Here is a 12,764-nt window from a genome sequence, read left to right on the forward strand (position 1 = left end):
TAGACTTCCAAATTATGGGGATTCAATCAAGGGTGCCGATCTTGGCGGTCCGGGCACCCAATGCTCATGTGGGGCCCCATATCTTTTTATGGATTTCTATTGTTATATGTATTTTTTATGAATATGCAATATTTGGTATAATTTGAAATCAATTTGTGTTAAAAATCCTCATATATGCCTTCTTAGACCCATGTCTGCTACATACACACATCTGATGGGCTACACCCAAAGTTACAGAGCAATCAACTCTCTTGGATTCAACACCTAAATGAAGTACTGCTACATCTATAACTACACGTTACAATATATAGATGAATAAGATCAAAGATAGAACCTGTTCCTCGGATGCTGAATCCACATCATAAAGCCCTTACTTGATATATATTACTGTTTTCTTTCTATGGCGATAAAGGTTGTAACTGAAAATAGTTAATTTTAACTACTTCTGGTTTAAAAAAATGGTTAAAGAAGGAGACAATTAACATCGTGTACTTTTTGTAAACGTTTCCCACATCGAAGTAACTACTTGCAGAGACTTTGGAGATAACTGGTATGTTCTGCCAGTAGCAGTTGTTACATAAGATGTGAGTAAACGGAACACAACAGGAATCATTTTCAGCCCAACAAAATTAGGGAGATGGACCATGGGCATGTAGGAAATTTACTGATGCATCACCTTTATCACTATTCACTAACTAAAATCTTCATCCAGACCTGTACGCTTCACTCCAATCTTAATGTACCAGTTTTTTTTTTCAAAACAATGCATTGCACTTAGGGGTGGACCCAAGGAGTTGGCGATGAAGCGATCGGGGCCATCGCTCCCACCCCAGAAGAGGAAACTTTCTTATTTTATATATAAATAAAACCCACCCCAGTGTTTGGAGCTCTTAAAAGTAGCTCTAAGTAGCAGTATTACAACCCACCGCCCCCCAGAAGTCCGTCCTGGATCCACTCCTGATTGCACGTGTTCGCTGAATAGTATTTGCTCTCAAAAATCTTTGTTGAAGTGTGGCACGAACAACAGCTAATTTCTTCTTTGTACACAAATAAAAACATGGTGCTTATAATATTTTCTGTACAGAAATGAAACATTGGGGCGCATGTATTTATTTGATCAGGCAATGGTCTCTGAAGGCTTGCTTTTTTCACAACCTGGTTAAAAGCCCCACCAATTCCACCGCATGGAGACTTTCAAAGGCTAGTGGTAAAAAAAAAAAAAAAAAAAAAAATTTGCCACCATACCATGGAAATCAATTGCGTGGAAGTAAAGATTTAAGAAAGAAGGCTTTGTAGTTTTTATATTGGGCTCCACACCCATCAGTGAAATATTTCATTTTTGTTACGCGAGGAAATTTTTGTTTTAAATCCGACATTGCCAGTTTCTGTGTTTGAAAGATTGTTGGTACTTCGTGTTCCATATCATCTGAAAGAATGCAGTAACTTTTGTGTTGAATAGTCATAATTAGTTGAGGGAATCACATTGAGATACAATAGTTTCCTTAATTCTAACAATAACTATACTACATTAGAACAGCAGTACAAGACTTTACTTGTTATAGATATACTAGCTGATACGCCCTTCGTTGTGCGGTGTAAGGAATATTTGAAAGATATTCAAATACATTCACTAACTCTGACTTTCGGAAAGATTTAGAGCGTTGAACCATGTAGTATTTTTTCTGGTGTCATGGACATTTTCAAAGAAAGAAAGACAAAGACGAATTTCGCTATTGTTTGGAAATGAGAGCAGAGTAGATACGGGTTTTGATCCCTACGTACAAGTTAGTAGGGTGTCGAACACAGTGTTCTGTATTAATTGAATATATATATATTATGTTTTTACGAAATTGGTAGTTCAATAATTAGGGGTATTTGGTCCACATGATTTCGTATATTTGTAATGTCGCAGGTATGCAAAGTGTGGGCACAGATACGTCTAACGCTGTGACAGGCAACCCTGAAATTGGTTGGCAACCCTGATAACTGGGTTGCTTGGTAGGAGTGGTAATGATTAAAGGCGTATTTCCAGGATACGGAAGAGTGCTTGTACCAATATTTTTCTGGGAGGGGGTATGTTAAATCGTATGGAAGTTATTGGATAAAGTTTATTTCTCAACCAGTTGGCAACACTGACTGGGATATTTCTTCAGTGATTGGATGGCCCATCACATTTTTTCAGGGGTGCCCACAAAGGGGGGCTATGACGCAAACTGCGTATGTTTGAGGGAGTGTAAAAATTAATCGAAAAGATTTTTTTTTTCATGGAAGAACACCTACGGATAGACAATTGAGGGGGGGGGGGGTGCGTCATGGACATGAGGGTGTGGCCACCACTGATTTTTTTATATGTGAAACTAGATGTAATAAGCTTTCAAACAAAAACAAATTCATTGAAATCCATTATGGGGATTTTGAGAAATAAAGATTTGAAATTTACAAAATGGCGTTCTAGTTTTTTTTTCTCAAAATGTTACCTTTCAAATGATTCTATAAATTTTCTATCAGCTCTAAGGAAAGTTTTCATGTTTTTTAAAGACAATCTGAATAAAAAAGAATCATGTTTCTGGCATTAATAGGAACCGAAATATGATTGTTTTAGTGTTCTTCCAAAACGGGGAAATATCGTGAGGCGACTGTTAAAAATGGATTTTCTTCTCATTTTTTAAATACAATAACTTCTGAACCACTGTTACTATTGCAATAAAATTTACACACTTGTAATCAGCATAAAAAGTTTCATAACACTCCCAAATTTCATCCAAATCTGAGATAGTGGGTTAAAAGCCTTGGTTGAACTGACGTGGAATGACCTGAATATGTTCTTCAAGTTTCGTACCCAAGGTTGAGGAGGAAGGGGGTGAACCCGATCAAAAATTGTAAGCCAAAAAAATCTTAAAATAAAAGTAGTTATACTTCCCCTTAATAGAAAACTATTTTTGTAATTTACCTTTAACTTCTGTTTCTGATTGTCTTCATAAATCAGCGACAGAACACATACTTTACATAGTACAGCAATATACTCTATAATGTTCACAATTATGCAAACCGGAAGATGAAATTCCTGTGAAATTAAAGTGGAATGTTCTATAAAATAATCATAATTCATTGTCCTTATTTCTATCAGTACTTTTGTCATATACTCAGAGCTACAAGAGCAATAGAACTAGAAATTAGAAATTTCGTTCCTTTTTTCTCTTATACAAAAGACTTCTGCATTTTGCTGAAATCTTCATTTTTAAAAAATATAAGTTCCCATTCCCGGGCTAATTTTGGCTACCGTGATTTATTTACAAGTAGATTTATTTACATTGCAGTTTGTAGTAATAAAAGAATTCTAGTTAGAAGACATTATTGTAAGTAATTAAGTTTTATCTCTTAATCCATCGCAAGTCTTAGGGGCCAACTCTACCTCACCCCTTCCCCTCGAATATTAATATCGAAAATTTAGAATGTTGATATAGCAATGTCGATATATTTGTGATATCGAATGTTGATATATCGACGTACCTCACAGGCTAGATCCGAACTAAAATCAATAATCAAAATCTAAATATTTTCTTCAATTTTCGTACCCAAGGTTGAGGGGGAAGGGGTGTACCTGAACAAAAATTGTAAGCCAAAAATATTTCTTAAAATAAAAGTAGTTATACTTCCCCTTAATAGAAAACTATTACTGTAATTTACCTTTAACTTCTGTTTCTGATTGCCATCACAAATCAGCGACGGGATACATACTTTACATAGTATAGCAGGGGCCGCGGTAGCTCAGTGGTAGAGCGTTCACTTCTGGTGCATGGGGTTTTTGGTTCGATCCAAGTACGCGCCAAGTGAACTTTGTGGTGGACGAACACTGTGTGTGGGGGGGTTTCTTCGGGGTTCTCCCTTTCGTCCTACTTTCTTCATTCCATCATTTCATTCATTTCTCATTAACGCCACCTTCTTTAGCCTAACCGGCATTAAAGTGGGACGTAAAACTCAAAGATTTCATATAGCAATATACTCTATAATTGTTCACAACTATGCAAACCGGAAGATAAAATTCCTGCGATATTAGAGTGGAATGTTCTACAAAATAATCATAATTCATTGTCCTTATTTCTATCAGTACTTTTGTCATACACTCGTCAGAGCTACAAAACTAATAGAACTAGAAATTAGAGATTTCATTCCTTCTTTCTCACAGACTAAGTGTGTTCTGCATCTTACTGAGATGGTCAGTTTTTAAAATATAAATTCCCATTCCCGGGCTAATTTTGGCTAATTGGTACTCGAAAGTGGAAAGTTTATCGACTTTCAATCTCGACAGTTTAAAAAAGAATTTCACATTTTCTTTTCTTTTTTTTTTTTTTTCTTAGTCACAGGTGAATTACTGAACGTATACATTTATAATTATTGAAAAATGAATAATTACTTTTAAACATAAAAAATCATTACAGTTAAGTAGAATGCAGTAGTAGATGCATAAGAATAGGAGCAGGGGCGTCATTTAGGGAGGACAGGAGGGGACAATTGCCCCCCCCCCCAAGAGTTTGAGAAATACATACTGTTGAGTGTATTTTTTCCTTTTACAAAATATTTAGTCTGAACAGCTATAACGTAACAGAATACATGTCAAGCTATGGTCAGTGTCCTTGGCTCCCTTCGCTCTCAGAGGGTGGCCTTTTTCTCCTCCTTTTTTGTAGAAAGTGAACATGAGCCGCCACGAAGGGCAGTGTGTGTGTGTTTTTTAGACAGTCGAAACGTGTGAGTGCATGTGTCTTGTGTCGAACTATTGTGGTACAATACAAACATTCAGTGAGAACTTCACATATAGTACATACCTGTGTCCACTAATGTATATTAAATAGTTTGTTAATTAAATTAGCTATATTTTAACCAGGTTACGATTCATTCCTCTAAACAAACAACAAGTAGCGAGGCGCAGGGAAGGTTTAGTAAAGAATGGGAAATGCTTTCGTGCATGCATCCCGAACATTTGGTCCTCCTAGTGAAGCCGGATTTTGCTGTTACTAAAAATCGTAAAGACTAAAAACAGAGCAATATTTTGAACTGTGTATATATATGTGTGTACTGTCTTTTTAGTAGTGTTCGAAGAAGAAAGAAAAGTGAAATTGTAAAGAACACCAGCGTAATTTGTGCAACCGCTGAACTGCCTGTGTCTCGTTCACCGCCCCCCCTCCGTTGATTGTTTAGCCGTGTAGTGAAAAGTGACCAACGATGGAACAATTACTTGCTTCCAAAACTGTCACCAAACGCGAAATAACGCGCTTGGAGAATAAAATAAACAGTGAGTCCTTCAATAAAGCTTTAGTGAATACGTACATAGAGAAGGCGAATCAACTAGCAGATGACTGTAAAAAACTTGTGTTAGATCTTACAAGAACCTGTGATCAAGAGACATTTGATACGTACGACAAAGAAATAGAAACAATGCAAGACAGAGTGGACGAATTAATTGATAAATTGGTGGTAATGAAGCAATCAGAAAGTGTTTCATCAACATCAAATGAAAACGTAACCTGTTCAAAAGTGAGTGAAGTGCGATTACCGAAGTTGGAATTACCAACATTTGATGGTTCCTTAAAAGATTGGTTGTCATTTCGGGATCTTTTCGTGGCATCCGTGGACAGTAATGCATTATTGAGTGGAGCGCAAAAGCTTCAATATTTGAAGGCATCTTTGCGTGGCGAAGCGGCAATACTTGTGCAATCATTGTCGGTGACCGATCAAAATTACACAGAGGCGTGGGAAATAATCAATGCTCGGTTCCAGAATAAACGCGAACTCGTAAATGATACAATAAAAAGACTGATTCGTCAACCGTGTGCAGTAGCCGATTCACCAGCTTCTCTAAGACGACTTGTGGATACAACTAATGAATGTGTGCGAGTTCTGAAAGTGTTCGACATTCCTGTGGAGCATTGGGATGCTATACTAGTGTACCACATAACTGAAAAACTGGATAGTGATTCACGAGAACAATGGGAGCTATCAATTAACTCGAACGAACTTCCAACTTTCGCAGACTTATCGCAGTTTCTCAACCAGAGATCGCGTGCACTCGCGCTTCCGCGACAGGCAAATCAAATAAACCTCAGGCCCATAAATCGGCAAGTTCGTCCGGAAAGAGCAGGACAGTGGCGTATCATGCTTCGGCAGATGTGACATGTGTGAAGTGTGGACGGCAGCACGCGCTGCATAAATGCAAGGATTTCATTCAAATGTCAGTAGACGACAGACATTACTTTGTAAAGGATAAGCTTTTGTGCTTCAATTGCCTAAAAGGAACACATAAACTTACTCAGTGTAAATCAGGTGGGTGTCATCGCTGTAGAAAGCTGCATCATACGTTACTACATTTTGACAGGAAGCCCGAAGGTGATTCTTCCTCTCAGTGCGCTCAAGATGTGTCGTCCCACGTAGCAGCTGATTGGGGAACAATGACAACTGTTTTTCCTCAAGTGTTGCTGTCCACAGCAGTGGTAAAGGTTAGAAACAACAGAAGGCAATTTCAATCTTTTCGAGCGTTACTTGACTGTGCATCAGAGGTAAGTTTTGTATCTGAACGGTGTGCTCAAGCGCTGGGACTCCCAAGACGTAGTGCAAATATAACTATTTCGGGAATAGCTTCCAGTAGTGCATGCAATTCACGTGCAGTTGTAGATCTTGCTTTTAAGTCAAGATACAATAACGATGAATATTCAACAACAGCAGTAGTAGTGAGAAAAGTGACCGGAGATATGCCCAGACAGGCTCTCACTAGGGTTAATGAGTGGGTCCTTATCAAGGATTTAGATCTGGCTGATCCGGAGTTCTACAAAACAAGTGGTGTGGACATACTACTCGGTGCGGACGTGTTTCCATTACTCGTCCAAGGAGGCAAACGCATGGGCCCTCAAGGTGCACCCATCGCATTGGAAACGGCACTGGGTTGGGTGTTATCGGGGAAAGTGAATTGCAGTGGTTCATCGGCAGTGTCCGCATTTCATGTGTGCTGTGATCTAGATGTCTCATTGAGGCAACTGTGGGAAATCGAAGAAGTACCGTTTGTGCGTCCCTTAACAGTAGAAGAAAGGGAATGTGAAGAACATTTTACAGTGACGCATCGAAGAGTTAATGGTCGATATGAAGTTAGCTTACCGTTTAAGACCAATCATTCTGACCTTGGCTATTCTCGTGATATAGCAGTAAGACGACTCCATCAACAAGAGAGAAAGTTTGTACGGTGGCCTGGCTATCAGGAACAATATTGCAGGTTTATGGCAGAATATTTAGAACTCGGTCACATGGAGCCTATTTCACCAAGTGAAGACAGTGTGTCCCCAACAACAAGTTGCTACCTTCCTCACCATGCCGTTTTAAAGGAGAGTAGCACAACTACTAAACTGCGTGTGGTGTTCGATGCTAGTGCAAAAACCACGACAGGTGTGTCACTGAATGAAACTCTCATGGTCGGTCCAAGATTGCAAGAGGATCTTACGTCTATTGTGCTGCGTTTCCGAACTCACCCGGTGGCCCTATGTGCAGACGCAAAAATGATGTTCAGGCAAATTCGCGTGAAGCAAGAAGACGCAAACTTTCAATGCATTGTGTGGAGATCGGATCCGAAACAGCCTATTCAAGACTACAGGTTGCTCACAGTCACATATGGAACTGCATGTGCACCATTCTTAGCAACAAAATGTCTCCAGCAGCTGGCCGTCGACGAAGGACACAACTTCCCGTTAGCATCACCAGTTGTGCTTAACGATTTCTTCATGGATGATTGTCTGACTGGGAGTAACTCGGTGACAGAAGCAATTCATCTGCATTCACAACTAGTACAACTGTTAGAAAAGGGAGGGTTTGAATTGCGCAAGTGGGCGAGTAATGAACCAAGTGTTTTAGAGTCCATTCCAAGTCATTTAAGAGAAACAAACGCGATAGATCCTTGGGACGATAATGATGCTATCAAGGCATTAGGAGTGCAGTGGTGTCCGTCTCAAGATACATTCTGCTTCAAAATCACCGTACCAAAGACTCGTCATAGTGTTACGAAGAGACAGTTATTGTCTGACTTGGCCAAACTATTTGATCCATTGGGGTGGCTAGCTCCTACTACCATAAAGGCCAAACTCCTAATGCAGGAGATCTGGAAGCTTGGAATTGGCTGGGATGACCCTCTTCCAAGCAACATCATCAAACAATGGCATGACTATTGCGATGAACTTCCACTGCTGCAGGAAGTGAGAATCCAAAGATGTGTCATTCCACACGATACAAGGGAGTGTCCATCTCGTTGGGTTCTGTGACGCGTCAGAGGCTGCGTATGCTGCTGTAGTGTATGTGAGATGTGTGCGTAATGACGGAAGCATTGCTGTGAACATGCTAAGTGCAAAAACAAAGGTGGCCCCTATCAAAAGACAAACACTGCCACGTCTTGAACTATGTGCCGCAGTGCTCCTGGTGAAAGTATTGGATTTTGTGTCTCAATCCCTTAAAGTCGAAATAGCACGAGTGCCTATTCCGATTCGACGGTAGCCCTTGCTTGGATTGCGTCATGCCCAAGTAGATGGAAGACATTCGTGGCAAATCGAGTAAGTGAAGTGCAACAACGAAGTAACATCAAGTGGTATCACGTGAACAGTGAGACCAATCCTGCAGACTGTGCGAGTCGTGGTGTTAGACCGTTCGAGCTGATCAACCATCGATTGTGGTGGACAGGTCCACAGTGGTTAGCAGCAGAAACAGTGCCAGCTGTAGAGGTTAACGATGAGACCTCAGATGCAGTGATTGTTGAACAAAGGACGTCGGTTGCTACAATGCACGCCAAGGCAGATATTAGCCTTCTTTCAAACTACTCTTCGGTAGCAAGATTAAACCATGTGACAGCTTGGTGCAAACGATTTATAAATAATTCAAGGAGTAAACCTGATGCAAGGCTACATGGACCCTTGACGGCGAGTGAGTTAGAAGAAGCATTGTTTTGTTGGATTCGGTTGGTACAAGAGGAGGAATTTTCTCTAGAGCTGAAATGTCTTAAGGAAAACGGTGACGTACCAGCACAAAGTAAATTATTTTGTCTGCATCCATTCATAGACAATAAAGGTCTGCTTAGGGTAGGAGGAAGGCTGCAAAGGGCACAATTAGACTTTGACGAGAAGCATCCTATTCTACTGCCACGGAAACATACTTTAACCGAACTCATTGTGCGTGACGAACATGTAAAAAATTTACATGCTGGTCCACAGCTACTTCTGTCAGTTATTCGACAGAAGTACTGGATACTAAGAGGAAGAGATGTAGTGCGCCAGATCGTGAGACAGTGTATAACTTGCCACCGATTTTCTCGAGCTAATACAACTCAGCTCATGGGGCAATTGCCCGCTGGACGTGTAACTCCGAGTAGGCCGTTTAACCAGTGTGGGGTAGATTACACTGGTCCAGTGTTGTTGAAGAACACAAAGGGGAGGTCAGCCAAGACATATAAGGGTTATATTGCATTGTTTGTATGCTTCAGTACAAAGGCCGTGCATATTGAACTAGTGACCGAAGCATCTACTTCAGCCTTTCTCGCTGCGCTTAAACGTTTCGTGGCGCGTAGAGGGAAGCCAAGTGACATATACAGTGACTGCGGAACAAACTTTGTAGGTGCAAACCGTGAGCTGAAGGACCTTTTGACAATAGTGACGCCGACAGGAGTTTCAAATTCAACAAGTGATTATTTGAGCTCACTTGGAATCCAGTGGCATTTCAACCCTCCAGCATCACCCCATTTTGGGGGATTGTGGGAATCCAACATCAAGTCGATGAAGTATCATTTGAAACGCATTTTGAAGAATGCAGTGCTGACATATGAAGAGATGATAACTGTGCTAGTTCAGGTGGAAGGATGTCTTAATTCGCGACCATTAACTCCCATGTCAGCTGATCCTAGTGATCTTAGGGCCCTCACACCCGGTCATTTTTTAACTGGCGACGCATTGTTAGCTCCACCACAAGAGGATTTCATAGGTACAAAGGTGAATCGTCTCACAAGATGGCAACTGACTCAACAACTAACGCAACACTTTTGGAGACGGTGGTCTTCCGAGTATTTGTCGCAACTTCAACGAAGACCAAAATGGTGCAAAGAAACTGTCAACTTCAAACCAAATGACATGGTGATCCTTCGCGAGAGCAACCAACCCCCACAACTGTGGAAACTTGGCAGGATCATTGAGACTCACCCAGGAAAAGGTGGTCTCGTGCGTACGGTGACAGTGAAAACATCTGACGGACTCTACAAGAGGCCGATAGTGAAGTTGTCCCTATTGCCTTTCGACGAAAGGGAGTCATCAACAGTTCAATCTGAAGACAAGTAATTGATCATTTAGTATGTTTATTCTAACATTTAATTGCATAGTATTGTAACTTTAGTATTTTTATTTCATCTATTGTCAATATTAAGATCTTCGATACTGGGATTTGTGTTGAAATATGGATATTTCAATGTGGGCGGCGTATGTTGAGTGTATTTTTTCCTTTTACAAAATATTTAGTCTGAACAGCTATAACGTAACAGAATACATGTCAAGCTATGGTCAGTGTCCTTGGCTCCCTTCGCTCTCAGAGGGTGGCCTTTTTCTCCTCCTTTTTTGTAGAAAGTGAACATGAGCCGCCACGAAGGGCAGTGTGTGTGTGTTTTTTAGACAGTCGAAACGTGTTAGTGCATGTGTCTTGTGTCGAACTATTGTGGTACAATACAAACATTCAGTGAGAACTTCACATATAGTACATACCTGTGTCCACTAATGTATATTAAATAGTTTGTTAATTAAATTAGCTATATTTTAACCAGGTTACGATTCATTCCTCTAAACAAACAACAAGTAGCAAGGCGCAGGGAAGGTTTAGTAAAGAATGGGAAATGCTTTCGTGCATGCATCCCGAACACATACACTTTAATCTATTGCCTACTAATATACTAGTACAAAACCGGAAAGTCGTATGTCTGTGGTGCTTTGCCCCCCTCAAGCGAAGTCTGAAATGACGCTCCTGAATAGGAGGGGAATGAAAATATTGTTTATTTGTTGAGACGGGCAAACTGAATGTGAATAGTAAGTGTTTATACACCCATTACAGTTTGAAGACATGAGGCTCGTGTGATTACTGATCCTGCTTTCTAGGGATGGGTATAGTCAATTTGAAGAGAGTTTTATTTGAAACTTGACTCGCAAAATTTCCTCCAACTAAAGTCGAGTCCATTCAAAACTAAGCATATTCTGTGTGTACTTTTAAATTTTCCGGAAAGAAGACAAGGACGTGAGGCACAAGAATACGAAGGACCGTACGTATTTTAATATCCACTGCACTGTAATTATATCAATAATAATAATAATAATAATAATAATAATAATAATAATAATAATAATAATAATAATAATAATAATAATAATAATAATAATATAAATAATGTTTGAAACATTGATTATGTCACTTTCAAAATGAATACCAAACTTGATGGTCAAATAAAATACTCATGTTTCAGTAGAACTGTAGGTCTCTGAGACACATCTAAGATAATGTTAATATATTAGGCTCTATTATTATTATTAATAATAATAATAATAATAATAATAATAATAATAATAATAATAATAATAATAATAATAATAATAATAATATAAATGTACTTGCAAATTTGCGATATTATATACTGTAATTTCTTAGCCGCCAGAATTTTTCTCTTTCCGAAAAAAAGAAACAAAAAAACACCTTCAAAAGCAAGTGCTTTGAACTTTGAGCTAGAATTTATCATAATAAAGGTTTTTTTTTTTTTTGGTTCCTCTCTCTCGGTGATTTCCATTCCTTCTGGCTTTGGGACCGCTCATTGACAAAAAGTGCACACATGACCGCTATATGTAGACATACTGTTAAGCAGAGTCAGAGATTTTGAAAAGGAAACGAGTTTTCAATAATAATAATAATAATAATAATAATAATAATAATAATAATAATAATAATAATAATAATAATTATTATTATTATTATTATTATTATTATTATTATTATTATTATTATTATTATTATTATTATTATTATTATTATTATTATTATTATTATTATTACAATTGGGTTTACAACTAGGGAGACCCGCAAGTATGCTATGCTACTGGTGTCCCTTATTCTGTTTGTGTCAATTTCCGTTCCGTGTGGATGTTTGTTTTTGTACTGTTAGGCTTTTATATTAAACCTTTACATTATGTAACATTTTTCATTTTTAATGATTTTTTTTTGGGGGGGGAGAAACTGCTTTCCTCTGATATCTATTTCTTACCATTCATCTTGTCTGAACTGCTTAATTTTGTAATTTTTTATGCTCTCACGATAATAAAATCGTCATTCTTAACAATATATTTTATTCTCTTATTTGCAGCATCCACACTGATATATTTGTAAGGAAATCCAGGTTTGGTCCAACGCCTTTGTAATTCTCAACAACCCCAACGAGCCTGTTTTTTGGGTTGCATACTATTGCAGAAAAGGGAGAATTACAGGTGGTACCGTGTGAGTGGGTTTCCTCGGGGTTCTCCCGTTTCGTCCCACTTTCTTCATTCCACCATTTCATTCATTTCTCATTATCACCGTCTCCTTCAGCCTAACCGGCATAACCGTGGGACGTAAAACTCAAAAATTTTCATTTCATTTCATTTTTGCTGGTGGTAATGCACTTTTGGAGTCGTGTATACATAAACAATACACCTATAAGCTTATAAATGCATTCCTCTACATGAGTTCTC

General features: G+C 38.8%; 1 protein-coding gene across 1 annotated transcript; it reads left to right on the top strand.

The window, feature by feature from the left end:
• The first annotated feature begins 6,224 nt into the window (after positions 1–6,224).
• On the top strand, positions 6,225–10,346 carry LOC145685222 (uncharacterized). Its single transcript, XM_081757582.1, has 2 exons — positions 6,225–8,290; positions 8,486–10,346. The coding sequence occupies exons 1-2, from the start codon at positions 6,225–6,227 to the stop codon at positions 10,344–10,346; spliced, it is 3,927 nt and encodes a 1,308-aa protein (XP_081613708.1).
• The last annotated feature ends 2,418 nt before the right edge of the window (positions 10,347–12,764 follow it).

Source organism: Thermobia domestica, chromosome 5, assembly GCF_964235325.1.
Source record: "Thermobia domestica chromosome 5, izTheDome1.hap1.1, whole genome shotgun sequence".
Taxonomy (NCBI): Eukaryota; Metazoa; Arthropoda; class Insecta; order Zygentoma; family Lepismatidae; genus Thermobia; species Thermobia domestica.